This window comes from Barbus barbus (assembly GCF_936440315.1).
Source record: "Barbus barbus genome assembly, chromosome: 5".
NCBI classification, from domain to species: Eukaryota; Metazoa; Chordata; class Actinopteri; order Cypriniformes; family Cyprinidae; genus Barbus; species Barbus barbus.
Window position 1 is genome coordinate 14182891 of NC_136733.1, and position 21929 is coordinate 14204819.

The 21929-nt window shown below is 37.2% G+C and overlaps 1 protein-coding gene across 1 annotated transcript in view; it reads right to left on the reverse strand.

Moving 5' to 3' along the window:
• Positions 1-21929, reverse strand: part of LOC306869168 (alpha-mannosidase 2-like) — a 70732-nt gene that overhangs the window by 16059 nt on the left and 32744 nt on the right. The window contains exons 17-20 of the mRNA XM_079415804.1: positions 18990-19123; positions 11571-11712; positions 10140-10273; positions 8420-8611 (exon numbers count right to left, since the gene is read on the reverse strand). Of these exons, the coding sequence (XP_079271930.1) occupies positions 8420-8611; positions 10140-10273; positions 11571-11712; positions 18990-19123 (602 nt within the window). The remainder of the gene's footprint in view (positions 1-8419; positions 8612-10139; positions 10274-11570; positions 11713-18989; positions 19124-21929) is intronic.

Sequence of the window (21929 nt, forward strand, 5' to 3'; positions counted from 1 at the left end):
CGGACAACTTTCTAATTTACAGTCATTAGCTACGACCAACAGGAAGTCGGCTATATTTATTTTAATGTGGGTTTTTTTTTAAAACGGGCTGTAAACAAATTAATACTCCTCCAAGCAGAAACACTGAAATCACACCAAACATTTTTTATCATGATGCCAAAATACTGAAGATGCTAAATTGCGGATGGATTTAGGATATCTTGAACGATGATTTAATGGCAATTTATTAAAGTTACAGTAAAAAAGAGAAAACTTTTTTTTTTTTATCTTTTAAGAGCAGCTTCCAAACACTTCATAAAAAATTACATACACAGAACAATACAGTCTGAGAATATGTGATTAATTTCATGAATTTACAATACACTATGCAGAGGAGAAAATTAAAAAACTATCAGAGCTGCTTCTGAGTGAGAGCTCCCTGTCACTGCTTCTGAGTGAGAGCTCCCTGTCACTGCAGCTGAGTGAGGGGTGGGGGTGGGGTGTGAGTGACTGTGTGAGTGACTGTGTGGATTGAGGAGCTGGGTGAGAGAGAGAAAGAGAGAGAGGGTCTGTTTTTTAAAATCTTTAAAAAATGCTTATAAATCATTAAAGATTTTGATAACACTTTATAATAAGGTCTCATTTCTTAACATTAGGAAATGCATTAATTAACGTGAACTAACAATGAAAAATATATTTTTACAGCATGTTAATTCTTCCATGATAGTATGAACTAACAAAGAACAATTTTTTTTAAAGCATTTATTAATCTTTTTAATGTTAGAAAAATAGTCATGTTCAAAAGATAAACTTTAAAATTTAATAATATATTAATACATTTTGGAATTAATATTGATCAACATTAAATGGTATATAATTATTAATGTTTATATAGATATATATATAATGATAGCTACAGACACCAAACTCGGTACATAAATTGTTCTTATTAATCCGGACAACTTTCTAATTTACAGACATTAGCTACGACCAACAGGAAGTCGGCTATATTTATTTTAATGTGGGTTTTTTTTTTAAACAGGCTGTAAACAAATTCATACTCCTTCAAGCAGAAACACAGAAATCACACCAAACATTTTTTCTCATGATGCCAAAATACTGAAGATGCTAAATTGTGGACGGATTTAGGATATCTTGAACGGTGTTTTAATGGCAATTTATTAAAGTTACAGAAAAAAGAGAAAACTTTTTTTTTTTATCTTTTAAGAGCAGCTTCCAAACACTTCATAAAAAATTACATACACAGAACAATCACAGAATTTAAAGTTTTATATGTTGTTCTGTGTGTGTGTGTGTGTGTTTCACAGAGTTGATGGTTTGGATTAACCCTTTAATTGCCGTATCCCTTAAAACCAAACTGCCAGAGGGTTACTGTAATGCGTGTGCTCGCTGGGCACCGTTTTATCGATGCCACCGGGGTGGCGTATGCTGACGGCTTGGGCCCGTCATCGCTGCTTGCAGCTATATTTTTTTTTATTATTTATTTTTTTTTTTTAATTATTTTTTATTTCGACTATCCGGGTACTTTTGGGGGCCTTAACGTGCCCGAAAACTCTTGAAAATTGGCACACACATTGGAACCTGCGGCCATTAGGACGCCGCTGAGGCTGGGACCCGGGCGTGGCACAGGGGCTCTACGGCGCCCCCTGCAAAATTGTCAGAAAGCTTGATGTATAGCTCACACATACTTGCACGTATTCATATGAAACTCGGTACACATATAGAACTCATTGAGCTGAACAACTTTCATGCTGCATGTTTTAGGCTCCGCCCAACAGGAAGTCGGCTATTCAGGGCTGTTTAAAAAGCGCATGCTCTGGAATTTGATATACTCCTCTGAGGATTTCCATACGATTGCCACCAAACTCGGTGAACATGATCTCAAGACATTGGGGACGCTAAATTGCGAAGATATTTTTGATATGTCGAACGGTTTGCCCGTGGCGAGGCGATGAAGTTATGGCGAAAAATGAGACCCAGGAAATGCGTAATAACGTCCACATACATTGTATGATGCAGATCAAACTTCAGTGATTTGTTCGTTGTATGATGCCGATCGGATAGATGTGACTATTATGACTGAAAGTTATAGCGCCACCAACTGGCTGCAGGAAGTGTGTCGTTTTCAAAATGCTTTGAATTCAGCATCTTATTTTTACTCGATTTGCTTCAAACTTCACCAGAATAATGTCAAAACACGGCCGATGTAAAACTGTGGAGGGAATATTGATATCTAAACTTATGTTGCCATGGCAACGTGTCAAAGTTGAAAATTCGTTTCTGGTGATTTTGAGGCAGATAACATGTTTAGAATGTCATGAAACTCAACACACATATCAGTATTAATGATAGTTAGACACTGGAAAAAGCTCATAAACGGGCGTGGAAGAGGCACTCTATAGCGCCACCTTTTGTCAAAAATGGGGGGGTTAGTTTTAGCTACAGACACCAAACTTGGTACATAAATTGTTCTTATTAATCCGGACAACTTTCTAATTTACAGTCATTAGCTACGACCAACAGGAAGTCGGCTATATTTATTTTAATGTGGGTTTTTTTTAAAAACGGGCTGTAAACAAATTAATACTCCTCCAAGCAGAAACACGGAAATCACACGAAACATTTTTTATCATGATGCCAAAATACTGAAGATGCTAAATTGCGGACGGATTTAGGATATCTTGAACGATGATTTAATGGCAATTTATTAAAGTTACAGTAAAAAAGATAATTTTTATTTTTTTTTATCTTTTAAGAGCAGCTTCCAAACACTTCATAAAAAATTACATACACAGAACAATACAGTCTGAGATATGTGATTAATTTCATGAATTTACAATACACTATGCTTAGGAGAAAATTTAAAAACTATCAGAGAGTTGATATAATGCTTCTGAGTGAGAGGTCCTGTCAGCCTGCAGCTGAGTGAGGGGTGGGGTGGGGTGTGAGTGACTGTGTGAGTGACTGTGTGGATTGAGGCAGTGGGTGAGAGAGAGAAAGAGAGAGAGAGGGTCTGTTTTTTTTAAATCTTTAAAAAATGCTTATAAATCATTAAAGATTTTGATAACACTTTATAATAAGGTCTCAATTCTTAACATTAGGAAATGCATTAATTAACGTGAACTAACAATGAAAAATATATTTTTACAGCATGTTAATTCTTCCATGATAGTATGAACTAACAAATAACTTTTTTTTTAAAGCATTTATTAATCTTTTTAATGTTAGAAAAATAATCATGTTCAAAAGATTAACTTTAAAATGTAATAATATATAAACACATTTTGGAATTAATATTCATCAACATTAAATGGTATATAATTATTAATGATTATATATATATAATGATAGCTACAGACACCAAACTCGGTACATAAATTGTTCTTATTAATCCGGACAACTTTCTAATTTACAGTCATTAGCTACGACCAACAGGAAATCGGCTATATTTATTTTAATGTGGGGTTTTTTTTTAAACGGGCTGTAAACAAATTAATACTCCTCCAAGCAGAAACACGGAAATCACACCAAACATTTTTTCTCATGATGCCAAAATACTGAAGATGCTAAATTGCGGACGGATTTAGGATATCTTGAACGATGATTTAATGGAAATTTATTAAAGTTACAGTAAAAAAGATAATTTTTTTTTTTTTTTTATCTTTTAAGAGCAGCTTCCAAACACTTCATAAAAAATTACATACACAGAACAATACAGTCTGAGGATATGTGATTAATTTCATGAATTTACAATACACTATGCTTAGGAGAAAATTTAAAAACTATCAGCCTGCTTCTGAGTGAGAGCTCCTGCCACTGCTTCTGAGTGAGGGGTGGGGGTGGGGTGTTGTGGGGTGTGAGTGACTGTGTGAGTGACTGTGTGGATTGAGGCAGTGGGTGAGAGAGAGAGAAAAAGAGAGAGAGGGTCTGTTTTTTAAAATCTTTAAAAAATGCTTATAAATCATTAAAGATTTTGATAACACTTTATAATAAGGTCTCATTTCTTAACATTAGGAAATGCATTAACATGAACTAACAATGAAAAATATATTTTTACAGGATGTTAATTCTTCCATGATAGTATGAACTAACAAAGAAAATTTTTTTTTAAAGCATTTATTAATCTTTTTAATGTTAGAAAAATAGTCATGTTCAAAAGATAAACTTTAAAATTTAATAATATATTAACACATTTTGGAATTAATATTGATCAACATTAAATGGTATATAATTATTAATGATTATATATATATAATGATCGCTACAGACACCAAACTCGGTACATAAATTGTTCTTATTAATCCGGACAACTTTCTAATTTACAGTCATTAGCTACGACCAACAGGAAGTCGGCTATATTTATTTTAATGTGGGTTTTTTTTTAAAACGAGCTGTAAACAAATTCATACTCCTCCAAACAGAAACACAGAAATCACACCAAAACATTTTTTCTAGTGATGCCAAAATACTGAAGATGCTAAATTGCGGACGGATTTAGGATATCTTGAACGATGATTTAATGGCAATTTATTAAAGTTACAGTAAAAAAGAGAATTCTTTTTTTTTTTTTTTTTTTTTAAGAGCAGCTTCCAAACACTTCATAAAAAATTACATACACAGAACAATACAGTCTGAGGATATGTGATTAATTTCATGAATTTACAATACACTATGCAGAGGAGAAAATTAAAAAACTATCAGAGCTGCTGCTGAGTGAGAGCTCCCTGTCACTGCTTCTGAGTGAGGGGTGGGGTGTGAGTGACTGTGTGAGTTCAGTGAGTGTGGAGGGGGAGAGAGAGAGAAAGAAAGAGAGAGAGAGAGAGAGAGAGAGAGGGTCTGTTTAAACTTCTCAATAAAATCCTTAAAAAATGCTTATAAAGCATTAAAGGTTTTGATAACACTTTATAATTAAGTCTCATTTGTTAACAGTAGGGAATGCATTAATTAATATGAACTAACAATGAAAAATATATTTTTTACAGCATGTTAATTCTTCATTGATAGTATGAACTTACAATGAGCTAACAATGAACATAATATTTTTAATATTAGAAAAATAGTCATGCTCAAAAGATAAAACTTTAAAATGTAATAATATATTAACTCATTTTGGAATTAATATTGATCACCATTAAATGGTATATAATTATTGTTGATGTTAACTAACAACAGTTAAATAATGTTGTTTTTTAACATTGGTTAATTCACAAATAACATTAAATATTAACAATATATTTTTTACTTTATTTGTGTTAGTAAAAATTATTCATGTTAGTTAATGGAAAAATAAATCATAAAAAAAATGCTTATAAATCATTAAAAGCTTTGGTAACTATAATAATTTCTCATTTGTTAGCATTAGTAAATGCATTAACTAACATCAACTACCAATGAAAAATATATTTTCACAGAATTTAAAGTTTTATATGTTGTTCTGTGTGTTGTGTTTCACAGAGTTGATGGTTTGGATTAACCCTTTAATTGCCGTATCCCTTAAAACCAAACTGCCAGAGGGTTACTGTATTGTGTGTGCTCGCTGGGCACCGTTTTATCGATGCCACCGGGGTGGCATATGCACTGGCGGCTTGGGCCCGTCATCGCTGCTCGCAGCTATATTTGCTGTTGCTATTGTTAGTAGTAATTGGGTGTATGACACAAATGCATTACAAAAATTATAGGGTGCAACTTTAAATCATGTTACTATATTGTTAAGAAAGTGTGTATTTAATGTTTTCCAAATACAGTGTCTTTTCCCATATATGTCCATTCATTGCAAGTGCATTTTCCCCCAAACTGGAGTGCGAGAAAATTATTTTCTATGGTATCACTTCTATCGAACCCAGAACATTCCATTAACTATTTTTTGTCATTATTCATAATAAAAGTTGCACTTGAATCTGTACTTGGCACTTCATGAACAGTGAAACAGGAAAATATTTACACACACACACCTCTGCCCAGCTGAATCTCTCATCACTGTAAACCTGGAGCACTAACAGAAATAGTAAATCACTCTGCACAGTCCATAAAGCTCTCACAACTGAGATAAATTTTTGGTCGTGCAAAAAAATAATGAAATGTAATCAATGTCTTACATGCTTGAAAAACACTTTCCATTTGCATAAAGGATGTCCTTGAGTGGATATTTCCACGACAAGCAACAAAGGAACTTTCAGGCATTGTTAAATGATTTTATTCTATTTCAGTGCACCAAAAGCTCTTCTACACTTCAGCCAACTATCCTGTCAATCATTTTAATTAATAATTACATATATCGGGAGTGAATTCAGCCTCCCAATTCAGCAGTTAAAAGGAGTTTTCTGGCTTTCTGATGGTCTGTAACTAACACTCACGTCAGTGCTAAATAAAAAAAATTTGGAAAAGGATAGAGGTCAGATTCCTCAGACTTGAAATTAATTCTGACACACCTTAATGTCAAAACAAAATTTGAGTGGCCATGAATGTAGTCAATGAGAGAAACATAACAGCTCTGTTCCACACCCCAGTAAGCTGCCTACCTAGACAGCATTTTTAAGCATTCCAAACATAAAAGGTTCTTCTAAAAAAAATGGCAAAATTACACTTTTTTATATAATACTATGTTGGCCAAATTTACAATAAACAGCAATTTACGTATCCTCTGTGTATAAGGCAATCCCAGAAGGTAAGCATATTATTTAAGCATGTTAGCTTAGCAACATGTTTCCTTTCCTTTCCAACATCAAATCCTTTTGGAATGAAAAGTGCACTCCATGCGATTAGTGTACTACTATGGTGTGCCCTTGAGAAAAAGTGGTATACTTAAGCATACTTTTAAAAAGAGCACTTATAAAGGATAATAGAATCTAATTCAGTGTGAACTGAATGTACTGTTTTCGGACACTTAACTGCATGTTAACTGCAATTAAATGAACGTAATATTTCATTTGCTAATAAATGCATTTAAATGAATTTTATATTGCTTTTTGACCCATTTAGGTACATCTTTATATGTAATTTCACAATTACTTTTACTAAATTTGAAATATGGTTAAAATGTACTTCTATATATACTGACAAGCATGGTAAACTAAAGTATTTTTTATCATATACTGTATAATAGAATTCTATTGAAACTTGTAAGTCTTGTATTTAAATATATTTATTTTAAGTTAACAGTTTAGTACATTTCAAATGTATTAATTTTAAATGTAATATCGAATAACACTGCAGTTAAAATTATAATTAATTACTTTACATATGCTTTAGTATGTTAGCCAACACGTCAAAATAAATTGAAAAGTACAACAAAAGATTAAAACGTAACTTCTCATGAAAGTGTTTACTCTTTAAATACACTTAAGTGAACTTTTATTTTAAGATAAAGATAAAGCGTACACTAAAAGTGCACTTTTCGGTTAATATGCTGCCTTGAAGGTAACTGTCTGTAGACAGTGAGGTAACTCACTAAAGTTTGGAATATCATATCTTTTTATTCCTGTGGGGTCTACTTACAATGTTACTAAAGTTTATGTATCAAATCTCATAATTTTGACATTATTTTGTTTGAGCAGATAGCATAGCAATAGCATCCACGCTGAACCTGTATTATGTGATAGATTCATTAAACAATCCAAGCTGAAATATACCACATAAACTGTTCAATTCAGGCTGACACGATCAAGGATACTGTTAAAAATACATTTCAGCTGGTGTTTCTAACACTGGATTCTTCAGAATGATACTACAGAATGACAGTATTTGTTCTGGAGTTAAGAATAAGTATCCGTATCCATTTATGAATACCAAACAGGCAATGTTGACATATTAATGCGGGCAGTCTTGTGCTTATATGTTATTTCAATATAGTCACATGGGAGGATTTGAGTCCGTAATGTTACAGTATGTTTTGACAGTACAATGAAGTCTTTTATCTCATAAGATCAAGAAAATTGTGATTCCTTATGATAAGACCCCATTAAGCATTTAAGCCAGATTGAATCGCATCCTCTCATCCTCAAATGGTCCCATAAGCCCTGTTCTGAGTACATTTACCTTTATCCTGTCATGCGTTAAAATATTACACTTCAGCCCTGGGAAATAGTATAGGACCCTAAAATATCAGTTTGAAGGTCAATATACTTTATGGCCGTCTTAGGACCTGAGCCAGCAGTCCTGTGCTCCCCAATTACGGCCAAAACAGCTTTCGGCTTCCTCTTTCAAATCCTCTAGAACAGACCCTATTTTTTCTTTTTAAATTGACGCAACCCATATACAGTATATATATTTGTGTTTTTTTGTTGTTGTTTTTTTTCATACACATCTATTTTGACCATTGTTATGATTATCACTAGGATTAGCTTGCAGGACTCAAGACTGAACAAAGACTTAGCCTTTGAAAAGCACTTCTTTAGAACACACAAACACAACTGAGACATACCTTTGACTGGATAGCACGCAGGTTGACCAGATGCATCTCGCAGGGGAAGGAGGCGCTCAGAGGGCTGTAGGGAGTCAAGGATGGGGTGTCCGAGCGCTGACTGACTCCCATTGAGATGAGGGGATGGTTCAGGTACATGTACGACATGTGACTCAATATAGACGGATAGCTATATGGTGCAGTCTCCTCATTCTGGGCATAAGACAGAAAAGTGATACATCAGCATTGCATAAACATAGTTGTAACGTATTTGAAACTACACAAGTATGTGAATGCGAACACTCCTGAATTAGTCTTCTACAATGACTATTATGGTTTAGCAGCATTTCCAAGAAAATCTAGCTAAGTAAGTTATTTAAACTATCATCATAAAATACTTATAGTCCCATTAAGTACTGAGGTTTGTCATAGCCACAGTAACACAAGAAAGAACATTAAAGCAAGAATGTACAATCAATGGAACTGCATTGACCGACATTTGCATACTTGCATTGAATAAGTTTCTAGCCTAAGTAGACAGTAACCAACAGGTCATTCTGTCAACCCTACTGGGGGAAAAAAACAGGTTAAGGTGGTCAAGCTGGTTATTTCAACATTAGAAACTGGGAGATGGTTTTTTATTGGTTCATGAGCCGGCAGTCCATCGGTTTAACCATCTAGTCCACCTAATATCATAAATGACAAGCTTGGACGCACTTTAAGTCATGTAATACCAGCTACCACCTTAAGCTCATCTTCAGGGACTCCAATACTCATTTTCATGTTAATAACAGGTTATACTATTTATCTATATACATACACAACTGTTAAAAAGTTTGGGATCAGTAAGATTTTTAAAAAAAAATTAATACTTTTATTAAGCAGGGATGCATTGAATTGATCAAAGGTGGCAGTAAAGACATTTGACGTTGCAAAAAATAATAAAATGAAAATAAATGCTGTTAATTTGAACTTTGCAATTCATCAAAAATCATGAAAAAAATGTATTACTGTTTCCACAAAAAAATTAAGCAGCACAACGGTTTTCATTAATAATAATAATAATAAATGTTTCTCAACACTGAAGACTGCAGTAATGACTGCTGAAAATTCAGCTTTGCCATCACATGAATAAATGATTTTTAAAAATATATTGTATTTTTTAAATACTTGTAATAATACTTCACAATTTTACTGTTTTTACAGTTATCTTTTTTGACCAAATAAATGCAGCCTTGGTCAGCATAAATAAAAAAATCTTACAGACCAAAAACGTTAGAATCTTGAGTCTAAATACATTGTTAAAAAACATTAAAAACTAAAAGCAATCATTTTAAATTCTACATCACAACGTTATAATATACAGTTTGAAAAATGGATTTTATTTCTGAGATTTGCTAGAAATTACGTTAAATAGTGTTTTTAAAGCTTAACTTTAAGTGCGCATATAGGCCCGGTTTCACAGACAGGGCTTAGACTAAACCAGGATTAGCCATAGTTCAATTACGACATTAAAGTAATTTTTATAAAACATTACTGGGGTGCATCTTGAGACAAAACAAAGGCACTGATATATTTTAAGATCAGTTAGTGCAAGTTAATTTCAGTTGAAACAGCTCAGACTTACATTTTAGTCTAGGACTAGGCTTAAGCTTTATCTGTGAAACCAGAGATAGATTACGGCAAAACTAATCTAAATATAATATAGTTTCAGCAGGGAACTTCCAAAATTCCTGATTACCTCCTCCACAGAGCTCCTCTTCTCCAGCAGTAGGCGGAAGGAGTTGGCAGTGATCTTATTGTCCAGCACTCCCTGACCTAAACCTCGATTATCATCCTGATTGAGTCTGCGGTCCATAATCACCTCCAGCTGACCTGTGGAAGCCACACCAATGAGCTGCATTAGGATGTCACACATACTTCACCACAACACCCACTGATGCCTCCAGTGGACATGCATAAATCATGGGCTCCACAGACCACGAGACCATAGAGCCTGTTGTTTGAGCACCGAACAAATAAATCTTTTTTTTTTTTTTTTTTTTTTATAAAACAACCTGACAAAACCACACTTGACAGATTGTATTGTGGACAAAAGCACTTTACATTCAATTGTGGAGTGTTTTTCACCACCAATTCACCTACGCCTGTAGACCTGCCAGAGTGGAGAAAGGCCACATCTATTCAAACAAAAATCCGAAAATAACGCTTCTGATGGTCATTGATGTGTCTAAATAGTATAGGCTGTCAAATGATTTGCTTACAGTTTTGTAACTGTTGCAGTGGCATTTATAATGAAGTGAGAGGGACATTCTCATTAAGAAGAGCATTTTATTTTTCAGAATGTCTCAGTATTTGGTTTGACTTTCATGACAGCAGCACTCAAACTGTAAAATCTGTTGATCATGTTCTCCAGCAAGATTTGAGAATGATCCAAAGAGCATCTCAGATGATATTAAAAATCTATACAATTTTGTCTAAAAGAAATAAAAATACAACACACTTAAAACTAAAATCAATCAGTTTTTTTTCAGTGCCAAATCAATGTTGTAATGCTTAAGTGAATTTAGGCATTACATTTATATTGTAAACTAACGTTCAAAAGTTTGGGGTAGGTAAAAGATTTGTTTTTGAAAAAGTCTCTTATGCTCACCAAGCATAAGATAAAGCTAAGCTTGTTTGATAAAAAAAAAAAAACAGTAAAACAGTAATAATTGTGAAATGTTGTTGTGAAATTTTTAAAATATAACCATTCTATCTTAATGTTTTTAAATGGAATTTATTAATGTGATGGTAAAGCTGAATTTTATGTGTCCTTGTTCAATAGAAGTATTAATAAAAAAAAAAATCCAACCCCAAACGTTTGTACGGTAGTGTAAACCTCAAAATGTGGACATATGTTTATACTGAGATAATCAGTCGAATGGTTGAGATGATAAAATGGTCAATGGTACAAATGTGTTTATTTGATCAGTATCCAAATAATGCTGAATCTGGAATGTTTGATAATAATGCATTATTAATTCAACTGAATGCAGAATCTAGGATGTTACTTGTTAATTCTAGATGATAACTTTCAATTCTTAAAAACCTTTTTTTATTTCCAGGTTTAATCCAGATTTTCCATCCCAGATCCAAAACCTAAAGCACTCAGAAGTGAGTTAAAACTGACCGCTCTTGAGGCTGGCCGCTCCGAGTGACTGTGCGGTGAGCAGAGAGAGTCTGGCGCTGGAATCCTGCAGGTAGACCATGCTGGTCATGGGGTAGAAGTTTGCCTGCAGGGGGAGTTTAGCCATAGTTTTCCTGGGCTGCACCTGTAAAAACAGCCCAAGGCATTTTTAGCACTGCCGCGAGGAAAAACTCAAAATTCCCCGTTCAAACAATGAGTGTGGGCATGTGGAGGCACTTATCTGAAGGAAAAAACACTGTAAATTGATGAGCTTCGATGTGTGTGTGTGCATCACTGGATATCCCACTGTTTTTATTCATGAGGAATTTGTTTTGTGAAGTCAGTTAATTAGTTTGGACCGAAGAAAAGCACTTAATCCTGGCCAAGGCCAGAGAGACAACAGCTAATTAAATGCCATGCCAATACTCCAACATATCAAAAAAACATGATTTAAACTGACACTTGTTTGTTTTGGTCAGCCCTACAGCACACTCTCAACTCTTTTTTTGATTAATTATTTGTCAAAAGAAATGAAAAACAAACTGACATTTTCATTATGTCATCCAAAAACAACTAGGCATTTTGACACTATCAACCCAAATCAAACAAGACTGTCAAAACAATCACTTCAAATAAATTAACTAACCTCTGATAACTCTAATGCTACTTCTCAGTAAACAGAATTAGTGCGCACCTTCAGATCATATATTTAATTTCAGAAACCTTTATAATCTATAATAGCATTAAACTTATTTCATGTTTCCTATGAACCATGTTTTCTTTGGTATCAAGACGGGGTAATTTTGTGAGGTATAATATATATAAAATTACCCTGTCTTGATACCAAAGAAAACATGGTTCATAGGAAACATGAAATAAGTTTAATGCTATATATATATATATATATATATTCATTCAACAGAATCTTGGCGTGGAGATAGTTCTGGAGATAGATAGTTGGAGATTGAGATAGTTACCTGTATAATTCTGCCCAAATTAAAGATGCATTGTGTAGGAATCTGTACATGCGATAATGTAAGCATCATTAAGACCCTGTCACGAATCCTGACCATGCACTTCCGTTCACTAGCCACCAGAGGTCACTCGTTCACCACATGGACTCATACACAGCTGTTCACAATGATCACGCCCACACCTGAGAACCATCTCGCAATCACCATCACCCAAACACACACTATATAAACCATGGACTTCCTCAGCATCGGGGCCGAGTATTGTTTAGCATTTATCACTCCCCAAGCGATAGCTACTTTACAGAGCCTTAGTCTTGTCTTGCCTTGTTTATCTTGCCGTGTCTGACCCTGCCTTTGTTTACTGGATTTACCCCTTTGCCTCTGCCGTTTGGACTCTGTTCGCTCCCTGTTTGGATTATTGCTCTCGTCTCTGGATTATCTCTCTGCCTTGCCCCTTTGGATATTGTTCGCTGATCGTTGACCCACGCTTGCTCCACGGATTGCTCTGTCTTGCCTCCACCATACCTGTTTGCCGATGTCTGACCCTGCCTGTTTCTGACCATGTTTTGTAATAAAGCCTCGCATATGGATCTGCATGTCTCATGTCTCGTCAACCCCGTAACAATACTCGGCCACACAAGGATCCAGCGGCTTTTCAAGAGGACATTGGCCAGGTATGGACTGTGCACGACTGTTATTAACCCTCGAGCAGGGCTCGCGACCGCTCGAGGATTATATTCAGGAGTATTTAGACCTCGCCTATTTTTCTGATCTGCCGGACTACGCACTCATAGACTTTTTCTGTGAGGGCATTAATCAGCCGCTCAAGACTCAGTTAATCCGCGAGGGTCCCCGTTCATCTCTTAGTAAATTCATGGATTATGCTTTGCTTTGTGTGGGCTCTCCGTTCACTGTGGGTGTCGCGGAGGAACGACAACACCCCTTCACGTCATGCCTGCCAAGCCAGAGTCTGCTCACGTCATGCCTGCCAAGCCAGAGTCTGCTCACGTCATGCCTGCCAAGCCAGAGTCTGCTCACGTCAAGCCTGCCAAGCCAGAGTCTGCTCACGTCAAGCCTACCAAGCCAGAGTCTGCTCACGTCGTCGCTGTCAAGCCAGAGTCTGCTCACGTCGTCGCTGTCAAGCCAGAGTCTGCTCACGTCGTCGCTGTCAAGCCAGAGTCTGCTCACGTCGTCGCTGTCAAGCCAGAGTCACACCACGTCACAGTGCTCCAGCCAGAGTCTGTCACACCCAAGGATTTAAGGTCAGTCCTTCAAGTTCCCTGTCTGATATCCAGTGTGATGGACCCACCACATCAGTGCGAGTAGCTGGCATTCCCAGGGCCTCAACCCTGTCTGTTACAGAGACTGTTCCCCTGACCTCGGTACTTCCCGTTATGGCGGTTGCCATTTTGAGTGTGTGGGCTGCACACTGTGCTCCTGAGGCCTCTCCTGTCCACGAGTCTGCTCCAGTGCCTCCAGAGGTGGCGGCTTCCGCTGCAGAACCTCCCGAAGTGGTGGCACCCGTCCCTGAACTCGCTGTCTGCCCTGTCACGGCCACGGAGGCCGTTCCTGACCTCATGGTCTGCCCTGTCACGGCCATGGAGGCCATTCCTGACGTCACTGTCTACCCTATCACGGCCACGGAGGCTGTTCCTGAACTCACGGTCTGCCTTGTCACGGCCACGGAGGCCGTTCCTGACCTCATGGTCTGCCCTGTCATGGCCATGGAGGCCGTTCTTGAACTCACTGTCTGCCCTGTCACGGCCATGGAGGCCGTTCCTGAACTCACTGTCTGCCCTGTCACGGCCATGGAGACCGTTCCTGAACTCACTGTCTGCTCTGTCACAGCCATGGAGACAGTTTCTGAACTCACTGTCTGCCCTGTCACGGCCATGGAGGCCGTTCCTGAACTCACTGTCTGCCCTGTCACGGCCATGGAGACAGTTTCTGAACTCACTGTCTGCCCTGTCACGGTCATGAAGGCCGCCCCTGAACTCACTGTCTGTCCTGTCACGGCCAAAGAGGCCGTCTGTGAGCTCACGCCCTGTCCTGTCACGGCCAAGGAGGCCGTCTGTGAACTCACGCCCTGTTCTGTCACGGCCAAAGAGGCCGTCTGTGAGCTCTCGTCTTGTCCTGTCACGGCTAAAGAGGCCGTCTGTGAGCTCACGCCCTGTCCTGTCACGGCTAAAAACGCAATCTATGAATCCTCGTCCTGCCCTGCCACGCCCCCTGAGATCATGAATGCTCTCCCTGTATTGTCTGTCTCTGCTCTCCGTGTTGTCTGTCTCTGTTTCCCCCAGATCTCAGACTCTGCCATGGTTTCCTGCCCAGTCTGCTTCCTGGCGAGGGTCTTCTGCTCAGGTCTGGTGGTCCTCTGCCCCGCCATGGTGGTCTTTTGCTCGGGTCTGGTGGTCGTCTGCTCCGCCGTGGTGGTCTTCTACTCCGGTCTGGTGGGCTCCTGGTCCGTCTACTCCGCCCTGGTGGGCTCTTGCTCGGGTCTGGTGGTCGTCTGCCCCGCCATGGTGGTCTTCTGCTCGGGTCTGGTGGTCGTCTGCTCCGCCGTGGGGGTCTTCTGCTCGGGTCTGGTGGTCGTCTGCTCCGCCGTGGTGGTCTTCTACTCCGGTCTGGTGGTCATCTACTCCGCCCTGGTGGGCTCCTGGTCTGTCTGCTCCGCCCTGGTGGGCTCTTGCTCTGTCCTGGTCTCCGGTTCCGCCTGGGTGTCCTGCTCTGCCGGTTCTGCCTCAGTCCCCGGTCTTCCCACTTCCTCACGGACCTGGCCCTCCATCCCTCCCCCTGTTCCGCCTCCGCTCCACCGCCCTCCTGGACTATATAGGAGCGTCTGGAAGCCGCTCCTTGGGGGGGGGGCTATGTCACGAATCCTGACCATGCACTTCCGTTCACTAGCCACCAGAGGTCACTCGTTCACCACATGGACTCATACACAGCTGTTCACAATGATCACGCCCACACCTGAGAACCATCTCGCAATCACCATCACCCAAACACACACTATATAAACCATGGACTTCCTCAGCATCGGGGCCGAGTATTGTTTAGCATTTATCACTCCCCAAGCGATAGCTACTTTACAGAGCCTTAGTCTTGTCTTGCCTTGTTTATCTTGCCGTGTCTGACCCTGCCTTTGTTTACTGGATTTACCCCTTTGCCTCTGCCGTTTGGACTCTGTTCGCTCCCTGTTTGGATTATTGCTCTCGTCTCTGGATTATCTCTCTGCCTTGCCCCTTTGGATATTGTTCGCTGATCGTTGACCCACGCTTGCTCCACGGATTGCTCTGTCTTGCCTCCACCATACCTGTTTGCCGATGTCTGACCCTGCCTGTTTCTGACCATGTTTTGTAATAAAGCCTCGCATATGGATCTGCATGTCTCACGTCTCGTCAACCCCGTAACAGACCCCTTATGTTCAATAAACAAGGGAGAATGAGCACTTGTGCTCCTAATTTAATAAATTTAGGAGCACCTTCTGATCAATGACAAAAATGAACCTTCCCATGAAGTTGATATTTGACTCACAGGGGCACTGTTGTAATAGCATTTTATTCTAACCTTATTATTAAATGTAAACTTTTGTTGAATTCATAAATTTTTATTATAAACCTTTTTAAAAACTAATGAAAAAAATAAACTGAATTAGAAGAAGACACAATTGGGAAGAATCAAATAAAATCTGTATCAACGAAATTCATCTCTGAACTACAGAGGCGCACAGAAGAACACAAAATTGGCATTTAGGTATATTTATAGAAGATGAGTGTAATGTTTAAATATAATGTTTTGAATATACAGATACTAAATTATTTAAATAACAGAAATTATTATTTAAAAATAAAACTAAAACCACCAGTAGGTGGGTCAATCGGCTGATTCATTCAGGAACGAAGCAAGTGACTTAATGAATGGGTCATTGAATCATTGACTCACTAGATTCATTCAAAAATTCATTCATAAACGAAACAGCGATGTGTTTTCTTGGAGATGCTGAGCGGCTCAGCTGTGAATAGTTTGGAACTATTTTCCTTAACGAAATACAGTGAAAAAACAGTGTTCCTAAAATAAAAGTCACTTAATATTAACTTCTTGTTTATTGACCTGTTTTATAAAATCAGTATCACATTTGCAAACAGCATTTACAGTATAATTATTAAAAAACTGTCACTCATCTCAGTTCATGACGATCTTTTTGACGACAAATTTTTCTGTTATTGCATCTGTTAAAGTAAGATGTTAATATTTTGGACAAAAATCACGATTCATCCAAGAAATTTTAGCAGTCTGCTTGCTGTGTCTGTTCTGTGAGCAGGACGCACACTGATAGAGAAGAATTCCTATTGGCTGCAGTCTGCAGGTATTACAAAAGTCGACATTGCGCATCCTGCTACATTTTTATTATAATATATTGCACTTACAGTGCCCTCCAAAAGTATTGGAACAGTAAGGCCAATTCCTTTATTTTTGCTGTAGACTGTAAACATTTGGGTTTGACATCAAAAGATGAATATGAGATGAGAGTTTAACATTTCAGCTTTTATTTACAGGTATTTTCATCTGGATCTGATACACAACTTAGAAGATAGCACCTTTTGTTTGAACCCACCCATTATTCATGTTACCAAAAGTATTGGATCATGTGACTGACAGGTGTGTTTTGTTGCCCTGGTGTGTCCTATTAAGTGATTATTCAAACAAATAGCACTGAATGTCTGCGCTCAGTTTCAGATCCGTGCAGACTGCATTTATAGTTAGTTAGACGTGTAACCAACATGAAAACCAGAGAGGTGTCTATGGGTGAAAAACGAGCAATTGTGAAGCTGAGAGAAGATGAAAAATCAATCAAACCATTGCACAAACACTGGAAATAGCAAGAGCAATCATTTGGAATCTCCTGAGGAAGAAAGAAACCACTGGTGTACTAAGTAACACACCTCAAACGGGTAGATCAAGGAAAACATCTGCAGTTGATGACAGAAACATTGTGACAGCTGTAAAGAAAGACCCTAAAACAACTGTTGACATCAGCAACAACGTCCATAGGGCAGGAGTGAAGGTATTACAATCTACTGTTCGCAGAAGACTTCATGAACAAAAGTACAGAGGCTACACCAGAAGATGCAAACCACTCATTAGCAAGAAGAATAGGAGACGAGCCTCAAAAATTCTGGGACAAGGTTTTATGGACTGATTTTATGGACCAAAGTGATGGAAAGGCTAAAGTTTGGAGAAAGAAAGGATCTGCTCATGATCCCAAACATACAAGCTCATCTGAAACACAGTGTACACAGGTGTACATTATAGTACACATTACACAAGTAATGTAATGGCTTGGGCTTTCATCGCTTCTTCTGGGACAGGCTCATTAATCTTCATTAATGATGTAACATGATGGCAGCAGCAAAATGAACTCAGAAGTCTACAGAAATATTTTGTCTGACAATTTACAGAAAGATGCAACCAAACTGATTGGGAGATCCTTCATCATACAGCAACATAATGACCCAAAACATAGTGCCAAAACAACAGAGGAGTTCATCAGGGGCAAAACGTGGAAGGATTTAGACTGGCCAAGTCAATCTCCACACTTAAACCCTGTAGAGTATGCATTTTACCTGCTAAAGAAGAGACTGAAGGGAGTAACCCCCCAAAACTGAAAGAGGCTGCGGTGAAAGCCTGGAAAAGCATCACAAAATAAGAATGCAAAAGTTTAGTGATGTCAGTGGGTCACAGGCTTGATGCACTTATTCAAAGCAAAGGATTTGCAACTAAATATTAAGTCTTTCACTTTAATCTATGTTAATTCTATCGGTTCCAATACTTTTGGTAACATGAATAATGGGTGGGTTCAAACAAAAGGTGCCATCTTCTAAGTTGTGTATCAGATCCAGATGAAAATACCTGTAAATAAAAGCTGAAATGTTAGTCTCTCATCTCATATCCATATTTTGATGTCAAACCCAAATTTTTTTCAGTCTACAGCAAAAATAAAGGAATTGGCCTTACTGTTCCAATACTTTTGGAGGGCACTGTATGTGCGGAACTCAGATCGCATTCATAGGCTATCAAATGGATAAAATGTACAAATCCCTTTCATTTCCACCCAACCAATATTATTTTGCTTCCTTTCCTCAAAAATAAACTACAAAAAATTAATTTATTTACATTTAAATTAAATATTATTAAATTATTACAAATTTAAATGATTAATTATTTTGTTAGACTAACAACTCCATTTTTTTCTCAAAACTTCTGGCTTAGTGTAAAGTCAGTCCACATATGAGCCGGATCAGTTAGAGATCCACCAAGCCCCGACCGACCGCCTAACTCCAGCACTAGATACTGCATTGCTTTATAACGAACACATGCATATAAACAGTGTAAACTTTGTGTATGTGTGTGTCAAGGAGAGAATAAAAAGAATATACTGATGTCCTACCTGGTAGCCATTGAGGTCAGTAAAGAATCGATCTTTGCTGTTCAGATCTGAGGTTATCCTCATTGCAATTTCACGGTTGGTTTCGCCTCTTATATCTACAGTGTTACAGATCTCAACAGACTGACCCTCTACACCTATGAGAAAGAAGGAAAGAAAGACAGGGGTCAAAATAGCCGAATGAGCACAGGTAACAGAAGAAGGACTGGATATCTTTTTTCTTTCATTTTCGTACAACAATTTCTGTCCAAGCATCAACTGGATCTGAATATTTAAAGGAACAGTTCACAAAAATATCATTCTCATGTTGTTTTAAACCCGTATACTGTTATTGTTTCTGTGGAAAACAGATTTTTAGGAAATCTGTGAAGTGATGTTTTTGTGTACTGAATACTTGGAGTAATTTAGCAAGAACCACTAAAGACCACTTCCTTTCAGACCAATAAGTATCATTAGGCTGATAATGCACAAAACTACATCTCATTTACTGTTTGGCGCATAATCACATACAAACTGCCAAAATACCGCTAATTGTACATTTGTCAAAAGAAAATGACTGCTTTCCTTTTTTAACCTTAATAACTTGTTTGCCTGTTCCTGGCTTGAGCTGAATTTGAGCAATTAGATTTTCTGAGTGCGGTGAAAATAAGTGAACACTCCTTCATGCTAAATGTACATCCTGAAATGGACTAACTAAGCCTTTGGGAATAAAACAGTGCAAGAAACAAATATGTTCCATTTCCTTTAATTAAAATAAAACCCCTTAAAGGTGGAAGAACATGCTCTATATAGCAGCACAAGCACAAAAACTAAGTTATGTTTTTATGGAGTACGATAGCTTGGAAACTATTCAACATGAGCGTGTCCTCATTAGCTCACACTGAGATGGTAAACTGACACTTTTAGTGAGCAACCATCACTGATACTACTGCTCATAATTGAAGTTACTGATTTGAACGAACACCTAAGCATACATATTACATTTTGTTTGTCCTACAGTCATAAATGATACCTCAAATTGTGTGTTGATATTACTTTGCTGATTTGGGTGGAAAAGTTCTAGATTTACACTAAAGAAGGACCTGAAACATCTCTAGAGACTAAAATATGATAGAGACTTGGGCTCTTTTGACTTGAGCGACAGCATAACAATCCCTAGCAACCACACAGAAAAAAAACCCTCTCAAAACACCTCAGCAATTAGGTAAAACACTACTGAAACCACCTGAAGGAATAGTTCTCGCAAAAATGAAATTCTGTTATTATTTACACTACTGTTCAAAAGCTTGGGATCAGTAAGATTTATAAATTAAAAATACTTTAAGCATGGACACACTAATCAAAAGCAATAAATGCTGTTTTTAATTTCCAGTTTTACCAAATATTTCTGAAAGTTTTCACAAATATATTAAGCAGCGCAACCGTTTCCAACATTGATAATAATAAGAAATATTTCTTGAGCACCAAATCAGCATATTAGAATGATTTCTGAAGCATCATGAATAAATTCAGTTTTACCATAATTAAAAATAGAAAACGGTTATTTCACAGTATTACCATTTTTACTGTATTTCTGATCAAATAAATGCAGCATTGGTCAGCATAAGTCCCTAGTAAAAACAAAAAATATTTGTAAAATACATTTATTTTATACTAAGTACAGTACAAATCTATTAACATTTACTGACACTCAATATCACTCCAGACGTACTGATATAAAAATATAATTAAACATTATTTGGTGTACTACTTGTGCATAATGCACTTTTCTTAATATTAAGCCTAAAATGTGTTTTAATGTCACTATTGATGAGGATTGTATGATCTTTGAATAATATTGGTCTTTAAATCCAAGATATTTAAAGTGTACATGAGGTAGACTAGTTCCACTTTAACACAATCAAATATACGGTATATCTTTAGTTGGACTTCAGTCCTATACTTTTGCACAATGAAATAGCATTAAGTACAAAATTAGTTGTTTTAATTTAGCAGACTTTACAGTTTAGTATACTAAAAGTACAACTGCAGGATTTTTTAAGTACATGTATATGTAAATGTATTTGTAGTATATTTAGCATGAAATAAAATGTATTTCAAATACACAAATTTTCACTACACTGTAAAAAAAAAAAAAAAGTTGTGCCAACTTAAAAGTTTAAGGCAACCAGCTTCAACAGATTTTTGAGTTTTCTCAACTTATTTTTTTAGGAAATTGAGGAGTTTTCTCAACTTTTTGTTATATAAACTTAAAACAAGAAGTCGAGAAAACGCAAAAATCTGCTGAAGCTGGTTGTCTTAAACTTTTTAAGTTGGCTTAACTTTTTATTATTATTAATTTTTTTACAGTGCTGTATAAAATCAAAAGTTGAGAGAACTTAAAAGTTTAAGGCAACCAGCTTAAGCAGATTCTTGAGTTCTCTCAACTTGCTGTTTTAAGTTTATACAACAAAGTCTACTTTTTAACTTGAAACAAGAAGCTGAGTTGGTTGAAAAAATCCATCTGAATAATTCATTCACAAATCGATCTAGTAAAGAGGGGGAGATTATCAGTGAATAATAGATTAAATAAAGTCATAATATGAATGCACAACATTTTTGATAGTTTTCTGATCTTTTGTGTGTCATTTTTGAAGCTTGAAAGCTTCAGCTGCCATTTGTTGTAATTACATGGAAAAGAGCGACCAGTACATGCTTCACAATTCCTCCTTTTGTTGTGTCTTTTAAAATGAGATGAGGTGAGTACATAATGACAGAGACAACTATTTTGTGTGTTAAGGTCCCTCTCCTTAAGCTTTGCATATTAAATTCAAATTTCAATTCAAGGGAATAACCCACTAGAGGTTTTGCCTCATACTTTTCTTTTTTTGGACAAAAACAAACATCACTGGGAGAAAGGTCCCTAAGGCTACGGGGCGATGGCTCATGTGACTGCTCTGCTCT